Raw genomic sequence first — 26,353 nt, 5'->3', positions numbered from 1 at the left:
CTGTGGAGTGTTTAACATAGTTTTACTTGTGGACAACATTTAATCCGTTACCCCAAGCAGTTCATAAAATATCAGTTGTCACATTACTTGGTTCACTACTAAATATTTACATTTACAATATTTCGCAATCAATGAATAATCGTATATTTGGAGCTACTTACGATGTTTTGAAAACAGTATGTGAAATTTAGCAAGGCTTACAATGTTAGCACCCTTACACGAAATATATTATGGTCCATTTGCCATTCAAAGTTGTCCTTTGACCAAAAGCGAATTCCAACAGGGGTTATATATAAATAATTATTTAGATAGGGGAGTAAAATGTTTTCGAGCTTTTGGAATACGTGATTTAATAAAATACAATGATGTAGTTTTAGAAAAAATTACTTCCGAGTAACAAAGTCCGAGAAAAGGCAAACACGAACAATAGGTGAACAAATGACCCTCCCACGGCAATATAGGGTGTCCCAGGAGGAGTGATCAATATTCGAGAACATTATAGGAACGAACATTCCACGCAAGATGGAAAGTATAGTAAACGTGGGCTCTAAAATGCATACCGTAAATGAAATGAGCTTTTCTTCAACTTCGATACTGTGAAATAAATCTCTTCTATTGCAAGATCTTTGCTTTCAATATGTTCGGAGGAGATAGTGTGGACCAAAACAAGAAAAAAAATTAAGTAAACATAGGCTCAAGTGCACACTTTTAAGAGAAATGAGCACTTGTTGATCTTCGCTATTGTCGAACGCATGTCTTGTACTGAAGAAACGCTCACGTCTCTTGAGTTTTACATTTTAGAGCAACTGTTTATTAGACATTTTTACTTCAAATTATCCTTCCTGTCTTATCCGTGAATATTGACCATTCCTCCTGGGGCTCCCTGTGAAATCTGGAGCAGGAAACGAGATTTATTTTGGTGTCGTCAAATTCTTTGAATGTAACAAGTCTTGTCATCTGACGGAGACTGCTGACGTTGATATCTAAATAAATCGTAGAATTCGCAGTCTGTTACATCTGCAAAGATAAGTTTATACGTAATACGTTCGTGTTTCACAAATTCTGAATTTTGTTTATTTTTATTTCCTCTTGCACATTTGGTGATGATTGTGAAGCCGAAACTGCTTCCTGTGCACATAAAATGAAACCTAGACTGAGATTTATGCGATTTATTTACCGTATATTTCGGCGGATAAGACGACCTTCAGATAAAATGAGGTATAAATTTTCTGAGGGATAAATTTTCGTCGAAGATACACAGTCCGTCCTATAAGACGATATCCAAACTATCAAAGGCCTGCAAATTTAGTTCAGAACAGAGATCATCTGGATAATAATACGCGAACTGATTCGGGTAATGAACTCGAGCATTCATAAAAGTGTTGTATTGGCGGACATACCCGCTCAGTACCACTAAGTAAGTGGTTCGGTTGCACATGTCATAAAGCAAAAGCCTCTTGCAACATTGATACGGTTTTGCCTGTAGAAGTACGTGTCGAATACTGAACTCATATATGCAGCTAACAAGTATTGTTGTAGATTGTGTTGTGTGTCCAAACAGTATTGTACTATAGGTGTAGCCGGCGTAAAATTTGTAGCGTGTGCTTAATGATGGAACCAACAAAAAGAAGGAAATACGAAGCAATATTCAAGTTACAGGTCATAAAACAGGCTGAAGAATCGAACAAATGTGCTGCAGCATGGGCTTTCGATATAACAGAGAAGATGGTAAGAGACTGGCGAGAGAATGAAGAATTTATTTAAAAAACGCCAAGAACAAAGTGTTCTATGAGGAGAGGAATAGCTTGCTGGCCAGATTTAGAAAAAAGCGTTGCAGAATGGGCGCAAGGCAGAATAGTCATGTTGTTACAAGAAATATGCCACTGAAGCGGGCACGAGCCAATACAGAGCACGGAAACGAATTTAAAGCAACATTAGGTTGGTACAATCGTTTCATGACCAGAAAAAAAATCTGGTAATAGGACAGAAAACAAAAATTGTGCAGAAATTACGGAAAAATCGTATGAGGCAAAAACACAACTTTCCACTATCTCACATTGGAAACATGGATGGAACACAGGTGATCTCCGTGATGATAAAAAACAGAACTGTGGAAACAAAAGGCGTGAAAACTGTTCAAGTCGAAAGTGCAGGGTCAGGTTTACAGCAATAATAACGTGCACGCCACATGCAACAAAGTTAAAACCTATGGTGAGTATCAAGCGGAAAACCACCCCTGAAATAAAATTTCCACCAAGCATTTTTGTACATTTTCACAAAAAGAGATGGATGGACGAGAATGGTATAAAATTCTGGATGGAAAATGTGTGGCAGAGGCGCCAGGTGCTCTACGAAATCAACCAAGTTTGTTGGAGTTGGGTGTGTTTCACAGTCACGTAACTGAAAATACCGAAAACCACTTAGTACGAAGCAATACCAAGACTGCTGTTATACAAGGTAGCTGGTCTTCGATGCTACATACTTTCTTTAGACGTCTCTTTAATGAACCATTCGAAGACGACATTGGTGAACAATTGGATGATCAGTGGGGATAAGTCGTATACAAAAGGTAAACGTATACAGGCTACCTCACTTGATGTTTTATGTGATTTCGTGATCACATCATGGGAAAAAGTGAAACAGTGATCAAATCCTTTAAGAAGTGTGGGATTTCCGTTGCTGTGGATGGCACTGTGGACGATTTGTTCTGGGATACTAATGAGGAAGTACTGAATAGGATTGTCGAGAAGAGAAGTTTGTGGCACAACTTGACTAGAAGAAGGGATCGGTTAGTAGGACATGTTCTGAGGCATCAAGGTATCACCAATTCAGCATTGGAGGGCAGCGTGGAGGGTAAAAATCGTAGAGGGAGACCAAGAGATGAATACACTAAGCAGGTTCAGAAGGATGTAGGCTGCAGTACGTACTGGGAGATGAAAAAGCTTGCACAGGATAGATTAGCATGGAGAGCTGCATCAAACCAGTCTCAGGACTGAACACCACAACAACAACAACTGATGGCGAAGTGGAAATCGATTCCTAAGGTGCAGAATGTGTCCCACATGATGAACTTCTCGACAACTAAAGTGAGGATGTACTAGAGGAGCTGCTTTCCTTCGATAATGATTGTGAGGATTCTGAACAGTTTTAAATGCTCTGGTGAGCGATTAATTTTTATTTTATAAAGATTTAATTTATATAGATGTCAATCTATAATTTATATAAATGTCAATCTATGTCTGATGTCAGTCGTACAAGACAACCCCGATTTTGGGTCCCTCTTTTTATGCTTCACCTATCGTCTTATCGGCCGAAATATATGGCAAATATCACATTTACAGATACCGGTACCCACGAAAATGGAATGTTGTCCAGAGACACTCTTGTAAGAATGACAATCTGTACATATTCGCGTTGCGGATTAAAGGGGCCAGCAGATAAAGCACATGGCGGAGTGTCAGTAAATGGAGCTGGCAGCTTTGACTCACCGCTTGCTGCTGCTGCAGTAGCTGGTGCTGCTGCTTGGCCAGCAGGTGTTCTGGCGCGGCGGCGGCGGCAGGCCCTCCGAAGAGCTGGCCCAGTGGGTCGAAGTGTGGCGGCGGCGGCATCATCATGGGCACCAACGGCGGCTGCAGGTTCATGGCGGCCAGCGCTCCCATGTTGAGGCCCAGGGGGCCCAGCCCCATGGCCGCCATGCCCATCATCATCGGACTGAACTGCTGCAACTGCTGCTGCACCGCCATCACGCTCAGCATCTCGTTCATCTGTTGCGCCAGCGACATCGATAACGACTGCTGCTGCTGGTGTTGTTGTTGCTGATGCTGCTGTTGCTGCTGCTGTTGGGGCTGCTGCTGCTGTTGTTGCTGCTGCTGCTGCTGTTGCTGGTGGTGATGGTGGTGCTGAGCCGCCGGGATTGAATCAGTGCTGGAGGCTGGAGTTGATGAGGCGGTCGGAGTACTCGGCGCTGTCGTCGGGAGCTGCAGGTCTGGAGCTGGTGGAGTACTCTGCAATGACTTCTCTTTGGAATCGTCGAAAGCGACGGCCTCCTTCTCGGGGGAAATTTCAGAGCTAATGTTGGCAGCGACGACGACAGATTTCTTTTCCAGTTCCGACTTGATCTGTTGCGCATACTTCTCCAGGAATTCTGGTGGAACGAGATCGCGGTGAACTTCCTCACAGTGCGCCTTGAGCACCCACACGCTGGAGAACTCTTTGTGGCAGTGCTGACACACAGATTTGGCAAGCTCCGGTAAGTCACCTGCTTGGTGTTCGTCAAGAGGTTCAGTCTTCACTTCGATCATCTCGACATCGTCGTCGCCATTAGCACCACACCCATTGTTCGGCTGTTCGGAAGTGGAAGCTAGTAACTGTTGCTGTCTACGTTGGTGGTTCTCATTGAACTGCATTACCAAATCGAAACCGAAGCTCTCAAGTAAATGCTTGTACACCTGGTTGGATTTTCGGGTGCTATTCATGGCCAGTCGCGACATGGGTTCTTCGCACAAGTTCTGTGTGAGCTGCAATTGTTGCGATGGTTGTTGAGATGGTGGTGGCGTCCTGTCGCTACACTGTGGAGTCGGAGAGCATCTTGTAGTCTGTTGCTGTTGTGGTGCTGGCTGTTGTTGCTGTTGTTGGGGTTGGGGTTGGGCGTGCGGAGGTGAGAAAAGTGACATGGGACTACCAAACAGACAGTACAATTGCTGGTGCGTAGCCAGCTGCTCCTGGCTGACAAAGAAGGCGTTGCAGCGCTGACACGACAGCATGCCGTGCGGAGCTTGTGGCTGCTGGGGCGAGGGCGAACTGCCCATAGGAACTGGTGTCAAGGCCGATGAGGTAGGAGAAGGTCCTTGAGATGCCGGTGGCGATGCCTGCTTCGGTGTCGAGCAGCTCATCATCTCGTGCATCATTTTCTTGTGCTGATCCTGCACCTTCTGCGGTTCGGGCTGTTCTATCAACGGCTTGCTGAGGTCGATCTGTCCCGTCATCGCGAGGTCCTGCAACTTGGATGCGCGGGTCTGGTGCAGCACCGAACGCATGTGGATGTCGAGGGTCGATCCCTGGCTGTACGCCACTTTGCAGATGTTGCATTTGTACGGTTTCTTGTCGTCGTCCTCGACGCACGCGTTGGTCTTTGGCATCGGTGGTGGTGTAACGCCCAGACTGGCGGCCAACGCCGCGGCGGCGGCGTGGGAGGAAGCAGCATTGTTGTTGTTGTTATTGTTGTTATTATTGTTGTTGTTCTGCTGCTGCTCCTGCATGGCTCTCTTAAGCTTGTGCAGGTGGCTCACTGAGTTGTAGTGTACCAACAGTATGTTTTTCTGCGTGAAAGATTCTTTGCACACGTCGCACTTGTAGGGTCGGTTCGGGTCGAGGTACTTCTCCATAGGGTAGCTCAGTTTCTCGCCCTTGCGGTGAAGTAATGTCTTGTTGTGACTAGTCAAATAACTCTGGCGAGTGAAGGCAACTTTGCACCGGTGGCACTTGTACTTGCGGTTCGGGTCGTTGTAGCTGTCCTCCGCGATCGCCTGGCTGTTGAGATAGTCCTCGAGGAACTGCTGCTCCTTGTAGATGACGGAGTCGTCGCTGTTCTCGCCGTCGCCGCTCTGCTGGGCGCCGATGTCGTCCTGGCTCTGGTTGTGTTCTTTGGTAGGGCTGTCGTCCACTTCGGTGACCTCGTCGGCCGCCTCCATCTTGAGCGACTCCTTCCTCAGCAGTTCGTTGGTGGCCGGGTCGAGGACCTGGCCGCTGAGCCCGGCCAGCAGCAGCGGGTTGTTCATGAGGCTCTGCTTGTAGGCGGACAGCTCGTCCTCGGAGAGCTCGGAGTGCGCCGTCTCTACGTGCTTGTATAGGGCCAGCACGGAGCGGAAGCTGCGGCCGCACAGCACGCACTTGGTGGCGTCGCGGATGAGGTGGTACTGCGAGTGCAGCTGCAGTTTCTCCATCGTCTTGAAGGCGAGGCTGCACTGGTTGCAGCGGTACTTGTACACGTGCTTCTCCGACACCGCCGCGATCGTCGTGGTCGTCGTGGTGGTCTGCGGCGTGCCCGGACCAGCCGGGGCCCCCGAGCGCGCGTGGATCTCGCGGAAGTGCATCTGCAGGCTGTGCGCGGTGGGGAAGTACTGGTTGCAGCCCTTCTTCCAGCACAGGTAGCCGGGCCCGCTCGGCGTCTGCTTCAGTTCCAGGTGGCCCTGCTCCGTCTGGTGGGAGCACAGTTCGTCCACGCTGCGGAACGACTTCGAGCACGTCTGGCAACGATTCTCGTCCGCATCCTGCACACAAGCACACCGCGCCACGCTGCATCACGCCCGCCACAAACGAGGGCTGCTCCAGCAGAGCAAATAGAGGAGGTGAGTTCAAGGTTTCCAATAATTCGCCAAATCACTGACGGCTAGTGAACTGAAGGGGCCGGCAGAAGAAAGGGCTAACCCGCAAGGGCGTCATTTCGAGTTATTGCAAGGTACATCTTGGTGAAATTCAACAGCGTGATCAGAAACTGAAATGCTTGTAAGGGTATTGCAGTGGAGGTTGCGCTGAGGAATAACTGTTACGAAAAAAAAAATCGATACGCTTCTCCGTTTCCGAGAGGTATTCAGCGTCGAAGTTGTCGCGCGCGCAAATTCAAGGAGTCTGCCAGAGGCAGTGGCGCCAAACTTTTTCATCGTTTGGTTTCCTCATACCGAACAAACGTACCTTCTGCTCAACCAGCTTAAATTTATCACTGCCGAAAAACGCAAATTTTAATTAGTAATGAGCATCTGAACAAGTGGTAACTCACAGACCCACGGATGTCGGTGCATTGACGCATTTTTGCGCGTGCAAGTGCTTGAATTTGCTCGCGCAGTGACCTGACTGACTAATTTCGATGCTAACCAACTTGGAAACGGAGCAACGAATCGAACAATTATTTTACAGTGCAACCACTCTAGCTTTTCTGAGTACTTCTGACCACTCGGCATAGGAGACAGCGCTCTCTAGTGGAACAAATTGAACTACTTCTTTCAAAAGACAATAGGTAGCGTGAACCCACTAATCGTGACTAACCTCAGACTTAGCCGGACGATTCAATTACAACTAAGGTAAGAAGCATGCTGTAGACTGCTGCACAATCCATGGAATCCAAGTCTCTAACACTAAGCCTACGCAGTTTTGCGTTACTAATTGGTTTGTTCAGGTAAGTGGTAACAAAGGAAAATGAAGAAGATGTAAACAGAAGCTTAATTAACCCACAATAGCGTGTTTAGAGGAATTTCTTGCTATTTCTTTGGTTAGAACCTAAGACAAGAAAATTAGTATAATAAGTCGAACTAATTTACGCTGTAGAGACTGTATTGCAGCAGCGCATGTGAAAATACTTGTTACCAGCACGTGACTCTGAGCAAACACAACACATAATGAGGTCAGTCTAACCATTAGTAAACAGATGGTTAGCACGTTCTTCCACCGACCCCTTCACTGGACGTTTAACGACCAAAGTCACAACTTTGTCCCGAGAAGCGCCGTCTTCAGTCACCATAGCGATCCGTCCTCCACGGCGATGGAAAAACGCTTTAAAATCTGTCTCCCACGAAAATCACTTAATCAAAATGAAATTCGCTTATGTCATAGATCTCTATAGTTTCTGTACGCATTTCAAACATCTGTTATTAATTATAATTAGACCTATTTCCTTTTGAAAAAGAGTTAAATTTTGCCTGTCATGGAGACATTTTCAAACAGTATACCCGACAACTGTTGAACTGGCTGATGTACCTTCATTAACTTGGTCGATTGACAAAACAGTGCGACACTTAACTGTCGAACGAACTGTGTTTGATATGTAAAAGTTTAGAATGATGACTTTTTTGTCAAGATTTAACTCATAACAAATATTAAGTGTACAATATCACGAAGGAAGTTCTGAAACTCGTGTTTGTTATAGATCTGTACTGCCTCAGCTACGTCCTTCTTTCGACTACTTGCATCGCAAATCATAAGGTAGGACCCGAGACTGTACATCAATCTCCTATTGCAAAGCTCACTGGCAACTAGTAGGCACAATGCTCTGCGCAGTGGAAGTGACAACATAGTGGAACCCGACAGTCTAGTCTGGTACTGCTGTATTGCTGGCAGGGGTAGTCCAGTTGCTAGTTGTCTAATGCCAACTACTTTAAACCATAGTCACCTTTTTTTTCACTTTACTACCAATTAAGGACTTAGAGTGCCATATGGTAATTAATAAGTTCGCTTTGGATTTCACCAGTGCCACTTTCCATTACAAATCTGCTTTTTGATATTTCATGTTTACTTAGGACCCCAAATGTTACAATATTTTCGAAATTACATTTACCGCCTGGACTGTTACTGGGTTTATTTATTCCACAATAGCAATGAAGTAAAATAAGAGAATGCGGTTAAGACACTAGGATGGTGTCCTCATCAACAGTAAAGAACATGCACTAAACCTCTTCATACTTCATTACAGCTTGGTAAAGACACACACGTCGAATCGCGATGGAGAAATAAATAAATCGAGTAACATTCAACGCGGAAGCTGTTTCTCTTATTGTTATTACGGATGCACGCAGATGTCGCTCATTCCACGTCACTTGGAACTTCTGCAAGCGCTCGGGAAACTAGTGCTAAAATTTTCCTTGGATTAGCCTGACACAAAAAGTGAGTGAAAGCCCTCTAGGAGACCTGACTTAGTACCGCAATTTGACTTCCGCGACGTTAGAAGTAAAAACTGGGAATGTTTATCATCCTAAACAACACAATCAAGCCCATACACTTCAGCGAGTAAGACTCAAAAACTGTTACGAGAGCAGAAATGACGTCTTTACCATTGCTTTAAACATATTCCACATTTTCGTTTTGTTAATTCAGCTGTGGTTCGAGACTTTTGGGCCACTTCGTATACACACGTGGTCCGTTTCTCACGTCTGTGGGAGATAACCCTAGACTATTAAACGTGTAAAATAGCCAAATTAGATAAACAATATTATGTTCGTATTAGGACTATTTTCAGGTACCTTACTAGTGTATAACGTTAATAGAAAACATGCTTTTGAAAGTGTTTGGGAATCGATCTAGTTCTATCACAGATCGTCATCGATTACTGAAAAATACAGCAACTGTCACATTTCCAACATCGTATATGAAACCTATATTATGAGAAGGAAAACCATGCTCATAGTAACACTAACACCGATATGAGGATACAAGGTAAAATTTCAAGAACCCTAAAAAGCGCAATTAAGATAGATTTTCAAATTTAATCCTACAAGGTAGAGATAGTTCCTGCGTCATAATAAGCGTCATAATGATGGTATCCCAGGGTAAAATAACTTCAACAAACAAATATCTGAGGTTACTTTCAGAAAATCGGCACATGTTGCAACAGTGTTGATAAATTCGTATGTTGCTGAATAACGTGTATATTATCTAAATTAAATGTAAATACGGCGTTCTGCGAATGCCGGATGCAGGGAGAAGAAGATGGAACTGAAATACTGACCGGGCCTAAAACGGTCAAATCAAGAGAAGTAAAAGAAGAAACCCCAACCCTCCTAGTGCGACTCACTTGCTTCAATAGTCACGGCTAACGCGTAAAAATCACTCAGTTTTCGTTGGAACTTCTGTTAGGTTCACATAACGTTTATTAAAAATTACGATTAAAAATTAATAACGCAAGTGAGCATAAATACAGAGCTGAAATCAAAATTGTGAAACGTTACGAGTATGTAAGCAGACACCAGCTCTAAAGGAAACTTTTCCATCGGATGTTATCTTACTACACACACGCAGTAGAGTAGATGGGCTAATGATCGTCTTGTTGATGACCGTCTGGAGCCAACATCTGACACGTTGCTCAACCTCTCTCCCTTATTAGTTTACGATTCAGTTCGCGGCCACGTTTTCGATGTAATTAACGATGTTATCAGGCAGCAGGACAGTGAGCCCGTTATCATGGCGGTGGAACAACATTGCTTCTTCAAAATTAGTACGTCCTCATCAATAACTGATCATGTTCACATACTGTCGAGGTGAAATGTACACACACTACACAGCTAAGCGAACAGAATGTTCTTTGGTGCTTATCAAACGATTATCAAGTGGCACAAACTTTTGCCGAATGTGCATCATGTACTGTTTGGAACATTTTGAATTTCACTGCATTTAAAACCTTATTGTTACTTTCCTTTCTTGTTTTTCATTTTCATCAGTTTCATAACCTTTTTCTTTTTTCGAACAAAATTTTATTGTGAGTCGGTGGCCGATAATTTTTTCGAAAAGAAGGGGAAAAAAAACGAAAACTCTTCCACAGATACACTATTTCATTACTTATTTAGCCACTACCAGTTTCAAAACCATGGTCTCATTTTGAAGCGCTCATTCTCATTGTAGTTAGATAAGCTGTTATTGTACTGTCTTACACGAGTCAAATCACACGTAAGATGTGCTTCTCTCATGGTCAATTTCGCATGCTTTGTCCCAACATAGCAAGTGCGTATTTTAGCTTACAGCTAAGGTATACCAACAGCAGACATTTGAAACAACAGGCTGAAGAAATATTATATTTCATTTTACTGTTTATGCACTTTATAGTAGCCATGCGGCCGAATTCGCAATAAAGGGTTATTCAAATACCGTGAAGCGGCAGTGGGCTTGTCATGTGCTCGAATAAAGAACGGCAGATTTTAAAAACAAATACTATACTGGAGCCCACTGGCCAAAATAGTTGGAGAGGAACACTATACGAGAGATGGGACAGAGAGTTCGAAAGACAGCTGGACTCGATTGGCGACAGGAACCTCTAGACCGGAAGAAAAACACAGAAGAACCCAGCATACTGTACATGCAGTACGTAATGTTTAAGTATTAATACAAACAAATGTGCTCAAGCGGTAAATGGATGTTGCGTGATGTTTCCTTTCAAATTTTTACCTAATAATTGCACTGCGTCACGCAAATTCAAATCCTCAAGCAGAAGTGTCGGACGTTCCATGCGGGTTTTCGCGGATGATGCGGTAGTATACAGAGAAGTTCCAGCATTAGAAAATTGCAGCGAGATGCAGGAAGATCTGCAGCGGATAGGTACTTGGTGCAGGGAGTGGCAACTGACCCTCAACATAGGCAAATGTAATATATTGCAAATACATAGAAAGAAGGATCCTTTATTGTATGATTATATGATAGCGGAACAAACACTGGTAGCAGTTACTTCTGTAAAATATCTGGGAGTATGCGTACGGAACGATTTGAAGTGGAATGATCATATAAAATTAATTGTGTGCCAGGTTGTGATTCATTAGGGGAATCCTTAGAAAATGTAGCCCTTCAAGAAATGTGGTGGCTTACGAAACACTCGTTCGACCTATACTTGAGTATTGCTCATCAGTGTGGGATCCGTACCAGATCGGGTTGACAGAGGAGATAGAGAAGATCCAAAGAAGAGCGGCGCGTTTCGTCACAGGGTTATTTGGTAAGCGTGATAGCTTTACGGAGATGTTTAGCAAACTCAAGTGGCAGACTCTTCAAGAGAGACGCTCTGCATCGCGGTGTAGTTTGCTGTCCAGGTTTTGAGAGGGTGCGATTCTGGATGAGGTATCGAATATATTGCTTCCCCCTACTTATACCTCCCGAGGAGATCACAAATGTAAAATTAGAGAGATTCGAGCGCGCACGGAGGCTTTCCGGCAGTCGTTCTTCCCGCGAACCATACGCGAGTGGAACAGGAAAGGGAGGTAATGACAGTGGCACGTAAAGTGTCCTCCGCCACACACCGTTGGGTGGATAGCGGAGTATAAATGTAGATGTAGAAGTTGATGAGCTAAACACTCTGGATTGAAACTGCCGTAAAACGGAAACGTTCCAGGACATGGTTTCCTATTTAAAATATTAGGTACTAACTTCCCTGCACTCCGAACACCCTGTATATCCCTTGAAGGGGACTATGTCTAGAAGTAGGATAAGTTGTTGACGAAACAAACCCCTTTACTTGCATTTTACGAGACTTATCTCGCCACCCTCGTCTGTAATACACGCACTACCGGTGCGTAAGATGTCCATATAAATCTTAAACTGGCAATAACTGATGAAATACGAGTATCTTATGGGACAATATAGTATTTTACAGAAAATTATTTACCTGCTGATGGTCGACCGGCGACTGTGGTAGATTCTCGTCTACAGAGTTGACATCGGACGAATTGTTGTGCTTGCTGGTGTCCAGCTCCTTGCAGCCACCAGACGATGAGGAACTGACCGGGCTGACCATCTGACTGGCGTGGTTTGGCGCTGGCTGCTGTTGCTGTTGAGGTTGCTGTTGCTGTTGCTGCTGACTGAGCTGAGGGGTTTGCGGAGCAGGCGGACCAGGCGCCCCAGCGTTGAGCCAGTGCGACTGGTCGACAAGCAGCAGCAGTCTCTGGAGGCCCTCCGAGTTGACCGAATGGATCTGCATGACGTGCCGCTCCAGGCTTCCGCGGTCGCGGAAGCTGTCCTGGCAGAGTGGACACTGGAACTCCTGCTGCTGCTGCTGCTGTTGTTGTTGTTGCTGCTGCTGCTGTTGTTGTTGTGGATGGTGCTGCTGCTGCGGGTGATGGTGGTGGTGCAGCTGAAACTGCTGCAGGTGATGCTGCAGTTGCTGCTGCGTCGCCGGCGGAGAGGTGAGCTGCGAGTGCTGTGCCAGGACGTGCGCCTGCGTCCGCATCTCGGAAGAGCTGCTGTAGTTGCAGTAGGGGCAGCCGTGCTGTCCACCCCCGCCGCCCCCGTCGTCGCACTCGGGCTGCTTCGGCATGCCGCCGCCCTCCTTTGCCTCGGTCTTCACACTGTGCTGCTGCTGTTCCTTGCGCGAGTCTGGGCCGCGCGGGAAAAAAAGAGACAGTGAGACGTCCGTCAATACGTTGACATTAGATAACGGAGAAGGTGAGTGTCAATATATGGGGCCAGGTAAGTACTGGAAAGACGCTAACAAGAAAATCCTTTGTCTACTCTTATCGGGACTGTTGAGGAGATACCATTCGAATTTCATGGTCGGCGGGAAAAACGAGATAGTGCCGGATGAGGAACTTCCTGTGTATGAAGCCGCAGTTCAAACAGAGAGTTACAATTATCACACGTATTCAAATCACACAGTGAAATATAATATCGTACAGTAGTGTTGACTGTAGAATCCTGAAAGTAATTCAGCCGACTAAAACATTATTATTATTATTATTATTATTATTATTATTATTACTTGCTTACTTACTTTTTTCCTTAGCGTTCTTAGACAATCTTGCTACAGAGTACTAGTACTGAACACTGCAATGTAAAGATTACCCAATAGTTCCCACAATGGGTGGTGCTATTGGTGACAGATGGTAAAATCTTAATTAATTAGTTCAAAAATGGTTCAAATGGCTCTGAGCACTATGGGACTTAACATCTGAGGTCATTAGTCCCCCAGAACTTTTTTTTTTTTTGGTCATCAGTCTACTGACTGGTTTGATGCGGCCCGCCACGAATTCCTTTCCTGTGCTAATCTCTTCATCTCAGAGTAGCACTTGCAACCTACGTCCTCAATTATTTGCTTGACGTATTCCAATCTCTGTCTTCCTCTACAGTGTTTGCCCTCTACAGCTCCCTCTAGTACCATGGAAGTCATTCCCTCATGTCTTAGCAGATGTCCTATCATCCTGTCCCTTCTCCTTATCAGTGTTTTCCACATATTCCTTTCCTCTCCGATTCTGCGTAGAACCTCCTCATTCCTTACCTTATCAGTCCACCTAATTTTCAACATTCGTACATAGCACCAAATCTCAAATGCTTCGATTCTCTTCTGTTCCGGTTTTCCCACAGTCCATGTTTCACTACCATACAATGCTAGAACTTAGAACTACTTAAACCTAACTAACTTAAGGGCATCACACACATCCATGCCCAAGGCAGGATTCGAACCTGCGACCGAAGCGGTCGTACGGTTCCAGACTGACGCGCCTAGAGCCGCTCGGTCACTCCAATTAATTAGTAGCAGGAAGTTAGATACAGAGGGCAAGTGACTATCTGAGTTCAACGGAAAAAAATGCGTACCGAAATTTTCACTTTGCAGCAGAAAATGCGCTGATACTTCTTAGCAGACTAAAACTGTGTGCCGGTCCGAGACTCGAGCTAGGGGACCTTTGCCTTCCGCAGAAAGTGCTGTATCAGCTGAGCTACCTAAGTATGACTCACGACCCGTCCTCACAACTTTACTTTCGCAGAAGCTCATCTCATATCTTTCAAATTTCACAAAAGCTCTCAAGCAAATCTCGCACAAATAGTACCCCTGAAGACTGGTAAAAGTGCAGCTGTGAGGACGGCTCGTGAGTTGTGCTTGGCTAGCTCAGTTGGTACAGCACATGCCCGCGAAAGACAAAGTTCCCGAGTTCGAGTCTCGGTCCAGTACGGAGATTTAATCTGCCAGGAAGTTTCAAAAGCTTACATGTTCAGCACATTTATTTTTCTTCGTGAGTGGTAGGGCGTTTCACTATAGTGACTAGGAACATGGTGAAACAAGTTATTGAATGATTCGTGTGTACGTCAGAATCGCTTTGAAAATACATTATTTTAGCTCCCTTTACAGACTGTGTAAAAATGGGGAGAATTTGATCACATAAGATGGACGAACTTCCAAAAATTATTTCTTCATGAATAGCTGAAACAATTAAGAGACAAAACTTCCAACTGCCCAATTTGTGTTCGTAATCTTATACTGTCGACAAAGTTAATGACGTCGTCTTCAACGGGTCATTAACATACCCTCCACCTTCTAAAGAACCTGATAATAAAACCGCCACAAACTGCCGGCTGGTTATTAAGCAGAAAATATCCGGTAGGCAGGAGTGGAAATCATCTCCAGAAATATCCGATTCCTTATCTCTCCTCTTTACTTTCAGCGATAAGAGCCACCAAAGATCAAATATAAACACTATGTGTTTGAAAGAGAGAGCAAAGTGAGTACGGAGATAACGATTTTCAAAACAAGCGTCTCATCATCTAAACGGCTTTTAATTCAAACGGGGAAGAACCAACGGTCTGTTTCCAGTATTGGCGGTTAAATCTGCGCTGATGAGCAAACACGACAGCAAGCAAGTTTCAGAACACTGTCGTAATGTTGAGATAAGAGAAAGTCAGAAAAATCAAAGGCGTTTAAGTGACTCACTGCCGTTAACTGTAAGACAAACTTAGCTTCAGGCCGATTCAAAGAAGAAACGTCCGTTTAAAACTTAAATTTAAATTACTGTTATTTCTTACCTCGGACAGAAAATTTCCCAACGAGGGCAATTTCAGCGGATGTGAGGTGACAAAACTGCGAATGGAAACAAGAAACTCCATTTCCTTCAGGGCTACTTCAAGGTACAAGGTATGAGGGAAGCCAAAGGCGCCACACCTGTAATATTTCTATACAGGACGTACTGCGGTTAGCAGTTGCCGCTTACAGTGCCAAACTGGGATGGACGCAAGGAGTGCTACAGTGCAATATTTGTATACAATGCGTATCACACATAGTGGTGAGAACTGAAATAGGTGAAACTGTACAAGGGATAAGGGGGTCTGCACAAAATAATAGGCGGCTTGTATGGAAAAAATTTTCTACTAGGCCCTGGTTTTCTTATAGTTATCGCACTTGTGTCCACGAAAGTATTAATCAGCAGGAATGAGAACACGTGTGATGACAGGGCAGAAGCACTGGGATATGACTCGCGGAGAAAACTGAAGAATTTTTTTTTCCAAAATCACGTGAAATCTAGTCCCACAGCCTAATGAAAGTAAGTATAATATCAGAGAATCTTAAAGAAATGGATGATTATTTATTTTGTGAGTTTAAATGTTGGAACTCTTTGTGTATTGTCCTTGTGAGCAAACCAGCGTTGGATCACCTGGACTGTGGAAAGAAGACAGGGTTAGGCAGGCATTTGGATGAGTGACCGTCCTGGCCTGCTGAGTGTATTAGAGACGGAGCACAAGTACGGATGGGGCGGGAAACCATTCCGGTCTTCGCCTTATGCGATTTAGCGAAACCACCAAACACCTACGTCTGAATGGCCGGACTAGGCTTTGAACGGTCGTTCCTCTCGGACGCTAGTCTAGTGTCTTGCCACCTTGCTCGGTGGAAATGTTGTGGAGAACGGACTAAGACTACACTCTGATTGTCCGTTGCTACAGTTCATTTGTCTCGAGGACTCAGTACGGGGCTGGCTCCTCACGGCACTCGCTTTAAGAACAGTAGAGAGCTGTACAGCGTGGCCGAGAAAAGTCCCCGTACGTCCTGATATCGAATGCTAACTGATTTGATTTGTTTTAGCAATAGTAATTACGTACGTATTATACGCCGAGCATACCGGTATGTTTCCAATCAGGCTGTAACACATTTCATACGTCTAATGCAGCCTCAACAACATTGAGCAGTTCATCGTTTGTAGCCTAACGACGTGCAGATACAGGCGCCCCTCCATAATAACGAGTTGTCAGGTGTGGTGAGGTCAGGGCTTCTTGGTGGTGATTTCAAGGGAGCTGGTGATGGCCATGAACCAGCCTACCCACCGTCCAGGAAAGTGTTCATTCAGGAACTCACGCACTGCAATAGCGTAGTGTTCTGTGAGGTCCCTTTCCCCAAGCTTAGGTATTAACCATGTTTGTTCAAATGGTTCAAATGGCTCTGAGCACTATGGGACTCAACTGCTGAGGTTATTAGTCCCCTAGAACTTAGAACTAGTTAAACCTACCTAACCTAACGACATCACAAACATCCATGCCCGAGGCAGGATTCGAACCTGCGACCGTAGCGGTCTTGCGGTTCCAGACTGCAGCGCCTTTAACCGCACGGCCACTTCGGCCGGCAACCATGTTTGTAACATGTGTAAATAATTTGCGCCGTGTTGTCATCGCTGCCATATCATTACTTGGGGCGAGTTCTTTTCTAACTTTACTGTGTCTTTAGTCGAAACTACTAGTCCGTGAGCTGTGATAAATGGCACACAGAAGTTGCGCTGATACTTCAGAGCTGGTGAGTGTCTCTCAACGGATTTCAAGATGCAACGAAAGCTCCGAGAATTTTGAATGAGACGACAAGAATTCAGCTCAGAGCAGCAGCGAAGAGGCGGGGGGAAACCTAATAAGCGCGCGAGCAAAAACGAACGGCCGCTGATTAGTGTGGCGCGTCGTTATGGCTTCATCGCGTCCTCTCCTCTCGTCGCCGCGCGTCGCGTCGCAAACGGCGCGCCAGCCCGCCGGACCGGTTGTCTGACGGATGCTGCGGCGGCGGCCGCTCCCGCAGTCGCCGCCTTCTATTTTTACTATTTATCCCCGAGTTTCGCTTCGTTGTTAGTTTGCGGACCCGCCCCCCGACCAATGGCAGGCCGCGGCCGCTTCCAAACAAGGCAACAATGATCGCGGGCCGGCTCGGCCGATTATTGCGGCTGGGGTGGGGCGTCGGTAATTAGAGCTGCGCGCACACCTGCCGCCGAGAGGCTGACGCGGCCACGGGCGCGCTCCGGCTGCAGCCGCGGCCGCTGCCCGCAGAAGGCAAACCGTGCCGTCCAGCACCCCACACGGCGGGCCGTCGCCACTGCTCTCAGCTTGTCTTTGTCTACACAGCACCACGCCGGAGAAGAGTGACGTTGTGACGTAATGTGATTAACGCGTTCTCTCAGCAGCAAGGCTGCTGGAATGTCTGGACACTAAGTTGATTGGCTACTGGTTGTCTAGTGGAGCACCACAGACAATGGCATCCTATTCCATTCAAGTTGAAACTCTCCTTCTAACACCTCTGATTATTAAAATGTAGCAAATATGAGGGGCGTTCAATAAGTAATGCAACACATTTTTTTCTCAGCCAATCTCGGTTGAAAAAATGTGGAATAAGATGTGGGACATCCTGGAGTATTCCCGCTTCAGCCCCTATAGTTTCAAGGAGCTCCGATAATAGGTGGCGGCACTATACGTAGACACGTAGACGTGACGTCGAACGAAGATGCGTTCCAAGCAGACAGCTGTCATCGAGTGTCCTTGGGCAGAAAACCGGAGAATCGCAGATATTCATCGGCGGATTGCAGAAAGTCTACAGAGAAGTGAACAAAAGCACGATGAGTCGTTGGCAGAGATGTCATCATGGCAACAAGGTCCCGCGAACCTGCTAGTGACTCCTCCAATGTTGGGACGTGTGGACACTCTCATTCGAGCTGATCGATGGATCACAATTGTTCACCGTGCTGCTCATCTGGACTTTTGTATCGGTGATGCTGATACACTCGTCCACCAGTTGGGGTACACAAGGGTGTGTGTGTGTGTGTGTGTGTGTGTGTGTGTGCGTGCGTGCGCGCGCGCGCGCGCGCGCGCCCACTGGGTTTGTCGCCACCTAACAGAAGACCACAAAGAGCTACGAGATATGTGCGAAATTGCTTGCGTAGTACGAGACTTATCGTGCCAAATTTTTCTGTTGGACATCGTAACAGGAGATGAAACTTCGGTTCATCAGTGTGAATCGGAAACAAAACGGCCAACCATGGAGAAAAACTTCAAAGCCGCACCCTTAGTGTGTAAAGTCATAGCAACGGTCTCCTGGGACTCTGATGGGGTTTTTCTGTTTTTTATTTCCCCTCTCCTGGCGCAACGATCTACTCTGAAAAGTGTCGTACTATTTTCAGGAAACTAAAGAAATGGCTTCGGCGTGTTCTTCGCCTTCTCCATGACAACGCAACGTCTCACACACTCCGCGCACCCGGGAGTAGTTCACAAAACTTCATTAGACTGTTCTTCCTCATCTGCCCCACAACCCGGATCTCACACCTTCCGACTTACATCTGTTTGGCCCAATGAAAGCTGCTCTTCGCGGGAAGCAGCACGTGGACGATGCCTGTGACGTCGACCAGTAGAGTGGTACCATCCGGGCATACATGTCCTCGCCGTGAAGTGGCGAAATGCGGTCGCAATGAACGGAGATTACGTTGAAAATTAGGGTTCGTAGCCAAAGGAGCCGGAAATACGGTGTACTGGAATCCTGAATAAAACTAACCTGCTTTCAGAAAAATATGTGTTGTATTACTTATTGAACGTTCCTCGTAAGTGTTCAGTTAATCTAAGGGACACACGAGAATTTGTTTCCTGTTCCATTCAATCAACAGAAATTTGACAATAAATATCGGCAATCCACGCAGGTGGACGCTTACAAGACCCACATTCAATCTTTCTCTCAGTACTCTTCCGTCAAATTATACTAACAGAATAGTAGGGTAGTTTCCATGGAGTGGAACGAGATTCCATGTTCTTTATTTAATCTCGGAGAAAGCGTCACAGACGAACTCAGAAAACTCCAGTGACATATGCTAACAGGAAGGGCGTAGTGCATCGCCTAGAGACACTTAATTTCAAACTCCCGAGAACCCTTTTAGCAATTAAAGAGTCAAGAATAGTATTACTTGTCTCAACTTACATCTCGAGTACTGACTTCGATGGTATCATTTACATCATTAATCCGATACGCCTGCTTCAATGCAGTAAATTAAGAACTGCTCTGTAGCTCTAATAACGGGATGTTTATAGCGGCAATGACGCAAAGAAAATTATTCGCCAAGTTAACCGGTCACGTGTTACTGTCGCAATCCATCGTTGAAGTCTCCACGTTGCGAAAGAGCGCAAACTTTACAAATTATGAGTGCCAACACTAATATCCCGAAAATTCGCCAAAAGGGCTAATTTTGGTTGAGATGAGATGTTACAGGCTGGGATTCTTTGCCTATTTTCCCCAGATGGTGTTGCGCAGAGACACGAACAGTGCTGTTACCTGTGTCGCTTCTCCAACTTCGGGGCTATTAGCGCATTCCAAACGCATGAAGTACTCGATTTTTCTATTGTAACGCTACGTGGAAGCACTCAGGAGACGACCCAAGCAGAAGGAAACTACTGATAAGTGATACTGGCAAGCTGAAGATGATTAATCATTGACATACCATTGCAGTTATGGAAGGGAGCAACACAAATTCTGTACGAATTTGAGTGTTTTTGTTATGATGTCCGCAATGAAAACCAGATGTTGGTAAGCAAGAAACATTAAGTTCTGTGTTACAGTAGAGCGGTGCTGAAAGCGCCTCGCTACAAAGCCAGCTCGATTACTTCAAGCCGTCCACGTATGCGCAGCCTCCCCCACCTCGACTAGCGTTTACGTGTGAGGTATATAAAGAGGAGCCCCTTCGCGGCGATGCTATCTAGCGAAGATGTAAAGCGCGTGTACGCGATATGCAATGGATAAAGCAAATTGTTATGCGGCGTGCGGCCGCACTGCTATCGAAATCTCCACTGTGGGAAACTGGTTTCCAACGGCACCAACACCCTGCTGTAATTATTCCAGAATATATGCAAAACAGCCGCACTCCTCGACTCCATACTGGACACAGTCAAAATTACTGAGGATAATAGGAGTCAGAATTCGAGAACAATGAGCCGAAGAACTAGTGGCTGCTTTCGTCACCGTCCGGGGATAACACTTCAACATACACAATTAGACAAGATAGGTGGCGGCGGAAGCGAACACACCAGAACGTGTCATTTACTGCGCTAGGTGGCCGCTATTAAAACAGTGTTTCGGAACCAGGCAAATATTTCCTAATTAGTATAACACGCGCTAGGGGAGTAGAAAACAGCCAGAAACTGCGAATACATTTAAACAAATATGAGAGGTATACTTTGTATTTGCTATAACAAGCTTGAAGAAAAACGTACTATGGCATACAAATATTTATTAATTGTGCTTCATTGTAATTTCTCTGGAATTAGTTCTGACTGTAGATGCTGCACATCTCGATAAGTACGAGGAGTATATATTAAACGATTTATTGTGTGTAGTCAATGGCCATAGTTCGGGCGTGCTACTGAGGCATGGTCAAACAGTTTAAGCATCAAATAAGGGTACATACTCATGTGCGCATGATTCCAAAGCATTTAACAGCTGATTGGTTGAAATATTACAGTCATATGAATTTTACGCACTGAAAAGAAGTGTAAGTGATTGCTACTGATAGTATTACGGCTGTTAGCTCAGTAAATGAATCAACATATAACTGCTGACCTGTTAATTTTTCACAGTTTCTCGGTGCAAACGAAGCAGTTTTCCGAGACACGAACTGAAGCGGACGCGCCTCTGCACTATGAAAACATTCTAACCGTGCGCTGCAGTCATTTAGAGAAATTGTGCGCGACCTGACTGGGAATGCCCGGACCAAATGAGAATATTGGTTCTCTCGCCTACGAGATAAATAACTTTTAATATTTTTTTCATCCACCTCTTTCATCAACTATTCTCCTATAAAATGCAGCATTAGTCGCGTTCACATACCAGAGTTTTCCCTCCCTTGTTATCTATACATTAGTCCAATATGAGAAACTAGAACACCAAGAGACAGCAAATCTATTTTCCGCCGTTTTAGGTGGTCAGTGTGCGTGGTGGAATGAATAGTTGCACAGTGAATACTATTATCCTTATAACAGGGATAACTGTGTCTTCAAGGAACTGCATGTTCGCGGAATCAGGTTAGGAGCGCAAACAGAGGACATCATCTAAATAGTCCGTTTAACGGGCTGCATGAACTAGTGGAATCTAGGATACCGCTAGTATAGCACCAACCGAAGAGCTAACTGTATGTATTGTCCTGTTCACTCATGACAAGCTGCTTCTTGCATTGGTGCTTCGTCCCACCTCTGATGGATTATAGCCCCCTTCAACACAAACTTTATTCCATAGTAACGACAATAAAAAACTGGAATCACTTAGTTCTGAATGATCTTCTTAGTCAAGTTCATATTATTTGACGTTATCATTCCACTGAAGGTGCTGTTTCACAATGCACCGTTTTTGTATTACGAAATCATACTTATTTGCTCATCATAAGTCAGACTGCGGAAAAAGAACAGATAATCGGACTACACAAATAGTTTCTATGAGCGTCATCCCGATACTGACTCTGTTTCAGTAAATTTGCGTGGCTTCTTTTCTGCTGATTGGATACAGGCTTCCATGTATACCTATATTCTTATCCTAGTGACGAAATTTTCTTATAAGTTCTAATTTTCGTTACAGCAGAGAAATTGTAATTCCCAAACAGTTCAAATACGTAACTAAAGTAGCTTTCGAAGTAGAAATCCTGGTTTCTTTCAGCGGCATTCGCTGCTAGTGGGCAACTGTACTATATGCAGATTCTGCCGCAAGAGGGAGCATTTATTCACGTATAATTCTACTTAGCGGGGTGGAGTATGAAGAATTATTTAGAATATGCATGTAATTTCAATTAAGTCCCCTTTTTGTGTGACTTGCTACAGCTAAAATATGAATGTAATCAAAATGATTCGATTAATAATTATTTTCGTTCTTTGGGCTTAGTTTACAGTGCAACAAACCGTACAGAAAAGTTCCTGGTATATCAAACCTACATAATTGTGCTAAGAACGTCAGATTTGTTATTAATTTGAATAAACACAGTTAGGATTTATTAGGACGACATGATATTCAAATATGGAAACAACTACATAGTAACAGAAGACTTTCTACAGGGGTCATGACATAATCTTGCCATACTATTTATCACTAAATAAATACTAAATACAAAACTATTTTAACAAGTAATGTAATGAGTGTACTCTGTACCCGTCAAATATGAAAAACGCCCCGTCTGATGTAACAGTGACTAAATTGACTAAATATCACCAGAATAAACAAATCCCACACATTTTCTGTTACAGCGGAGTTGAATTAGTTGCCATTAATTGGACATTGCACTTTCCAAGCATGTGTCTTACCTTGGCACGCGCCTTGTGAATGTTTGTGTAATTGGTTTTCGCGTAAATAAGGGATGTTATGCTGTCGATTCGCCTAATAAATATAAGATTTCGTTAGGTGGCCGGTTCAACTGTGCAATTTTTACAAATCTACTGTAGCAACCTCGAATTATGGTCGACTAATTGCTTCTTATTAGATAATACGGAGATGGTTTTCCGTCGTGGAGAAGAATAGTCTAGATTTGAAACCATATCGTCGCCAAATACTGGCCACTACCTCCAGTGAGGCCTCAAATGGAACTCGTAAGGGAATTCTAAGGTCGTCACTGAGAAATGTGAGGTATGGAGAAAGGTGCCGGATAATCTTGCTTTATTGTGATACTAGTTAACCGGAAAAAAGCCTTTCCTATAAAGTATGGTAGTATCAGAGATTGAGCAATAGCTCGGATGGAGTCCACAGACGTATCTCGAAAAACCTGTCCACATAGTTTTATATTTGACCAGTTTGTCACGAAATGTCGCTGCCCACATTTAATTGCTCCCTCACACCAATCAGTGGTTTGGCTGTATGCTATTGTTGCTGCTGTGACGAGTATCATGATCACAGCTCTGAAGCCAGGCAAACCGCGGACTCCCGATGAAATTATATGACTATAACCCAAAACATATTTATGTAGTTAACGGGTTAGACATTTCTGTTGAAAAACAGGTACCCCGCCAAAACTTCAAAGCACACAAAATAAAATAAAAAAATTAACGAATAACAGCCAGTGCAGTAAACGTATTTCTTTCAAGAAGTTTACGACAGCTGTGGACCCGGTTGTAGCTAAATTATTTGAAAGAATGCGTGTTTGCTGAAACTGACAATCGAAAAATTATTTTCATTTCCAACTATGAATCGAAACGATTGAGAAAAAGGATGTAATTTCTTAGTTTTTAAGCAAAAATGATGATACCATTATACTTCTGATATAGTACACAGGCTACAGAAATCAGTAAGTTATGCTGTTTAATTCACTTCCTGAACAGCGTCCTCATTGTAGCCACCCTCCGTCCTACTGATGGCAGTGACGAAGGAAGTCAGTCTTTTTAACAACAGATCAAGGACACAGACGGTATGAGGGCGGCTGGGATAGCAATATGATGGGAGAGTAGTGCTGGTGACTTCAGTGATGTGTACAACAGGCAATTAAGCGGAGAAAAAGGTATACAAGATGAGAAGAGTAAAAGGAAATATACATCATTGGGCACAAAGTTACATGTAATAAGGAGGTTTCAATTTATGCTTCAAAAATGGTTCAAATGGCTCTGAGCACTATGGGACTTAACATCTATGGTCATCAGTCCCCTGGAACTTAGAACTACTTAAACCTAACTAACTTAAGGACGTCACACAACACCCAGTCATCACGAGGCAGAGAAAATCCCTGACCCCGCCGGGAATCGAACCCGGGAACCCGGGCGCGGGAAGCGAGAACGCTACCGCACGACCACGAGCTGCGGACATTTATGCTTCACCGAACGGTTTGGCGTTGTGGTAAGACACTGGTCACGTATGCTGGAGCACGCTAGTTCAGCCTCATCCGGACATTCAAGTTTAGGTTCTCCGAGTTTTCCCCCTATCGGTTAAGGGGGGTAGGACGTCAAGCGGGCCGACTTGGAGCAAGAGAGGCACCACAGGACATTTTAATTTCCACTGTCTATACTTTTACAAGTAAATTCATAGAACTTTGTCAGCACGACTAGGAAGGATTCAGGATTCGCACTCGTAGCAGCGGAAGTTCGAAAACATACCAAATTAATTTTTTTACATGTGAAAGTTCATCATTTTTTTCACTTACTATTGGCTGCATTTGTTGCTATAGGTACACTTTTCTTCACAAGTAAGAGCGATGAATTTTGCACAGCATACAAACCATACTTACAGGTTTCTGAAACTCTAGAATCTATTTAATTTATGAAAAAATGAATGAGCTGTTACGTTTTAAACTTTATGTTCAGAAAGAAATCAAATTTTGTAGTTAATTATCTCAATTTTTACCACAGTTTTTAATAGATTTGGAACATTCTAGAGTTTCATACACCTGTAAGTATGGTTTGTATGCTGTGCAAAATTCATCAAAGAATCTCTCTTACTTGTGAAGAAAAATGTACCTATAGCAACAAATACAGCCAACAGTAAGTGAAAAAATGATGAAATTTCATATCTAAAAAAATTATTTTGTTATGTTTTTGCACTTCCACTGCTATGAATCCTGAATCCTTCCTGGTCATGCTGACAAAGTTTTATGAATTTATTTGTAAAAGCATAGACAGTAGAAAATAAAATGTCCTGTGGTGCCTCTCCTGCTCCAAGTCGGCCCGTTTGACGTCCTACCCCCCTTAAGGTAAAAGCTGTGTCGGTTAGTTTGGAAGAGTGCAGCCGATTTCCTTCCCCTACCATTACCCAATCCGAGCTCTAATTGAGTTTTCTGATTCGTACTCTGATAAATATGTACAGATTAAGAAAAAAATTAAACAGACAAGTATTCAGCGTAAAAAAAAAACCACCATATGATTACACTATTAGTCATCAAAAATTCTTTCCGTTGGCCTGTGTTGTTCTTGGATCAACACGCAAATTTAGACCTCGATCTCAGCATGAAAGTGACTGACAGCTACTTCGTTTGTGTTTTCATTATCTTTTCATTGCGGAAATAGTGAAGCAAACACCAATGAACAACGTCTATTTCCACCAATGAAAAGAAATAATGAAAACAGGAATAAAGGACGTCTAACACCCTCGTCCTCATCCTCAATAGACTACCGCAGTTCGATACCAGCCTCTTGCACCAGTATACAAGAACGAAACTTTTCTCATTCACAAGTTAGCAAAAGAAACACTCTGACGGAGGCCGCTTGCAACAGTGGTCGAAACGGCGGGTGTTTTAAAACAATAACTATGCGATCACAGACCCAGAGTAATTTTATTGACTGTGACAATGGCAGCGGAAGCCTACGCTTGCATTTGGTATGCCTTTTTGCCGCGCGGGATTAGTCGAGCGGTCTGGGGCGCTGCAGTCATGGACTGTGCGGCTGGTCCCGGCGGAGGTTCGAGTCCTCCCTCGGGCATGGGTGTGTGTGTTTGTCCTTAGGATAATTAAGGTTAAGTAGTGTGTAAGCTTAGGGACTGATGACCTTAGCACTTAAGTCCCATAAGATTTCACACACATTTGAACATTTTTTGGTATGTATTTTTTCTCTCTATGTGGCGTGTTTATTTCATGCGACAGTGTCCTGGACTAGTCGTTAAGTGCACAGTGGACAGTAGTATCACCATGTTAAGGAAACTTAATGCTGCACGTCAGAGGGCAACGAGTGTATGTATCCAGAACTTTACCGCCCAGCTATTGATGCAGCAACCCTATTGCTTGCGCACATAAAGGTGAATCGATCACGTCGTCTCCTCCCACGCTCAACTGTCAATCACATTGTTATTTTGATCGAGGTAGAGACTAACAAAAATGGCTCAGAGCACCGACTGAGGTCATCAGTCCCCTAGAACTTAGAACTACTTAAACCTAAGTAACTTAAGGACATCACACACATC

General features: G+C 44.4%; 1 protein-coding gene across 2 annotated transcripts in view; it reads right to left on the bottom strand.

The window, feature by feature from the left end:
• The window catches only part of LOC126251330 (zinc finger homeobox protein 3), a 112,268-nt gene that overhangs the window by 19,857 nt on the left and 66,058 nt on the right, over positions 1-26,353 (bottom strand). For both annotated transcript variants that reach the window (XM_049951675.1, XM_049951674.1), the window contains exons 3-4: positions 12,128-12,834; positions 3,489-6,269 (exon numbers count right to left, since the gene is read on the bottom strand). In XM_049951675.1, the coding sequence (XP_049807632.1) occupies positions 3,489-6,269; positions 12,128-12,834 (3,488 nt within the window). The remainder of the gene's footprint in view (positions 1-3,488; positions 6,270-12,127; positions 12,835-26,353) is intronic.

The sequence above is a fragment of the Schistocerca nitens genome, chromosome 4 (assembly GCF_023898315.1).
Source record: "Schistocerca nitens isolate TAMUIC-IGC-003100 chromosome 4, iqSchNite1.1, whole genome shotgun sequence".
Classification (NCBI taxonomy): Eukaryota; Metazoa; Arthropoda; class Insecta; order Orthoptera; family Acrididae; genus Schistocerca; species Schistocerca nitens.
The sequence above is the reverse complement of the archived record's forward strand: the minus strand, read 5'-3'. Positions and strand labels throughout refer to the sequence as shown.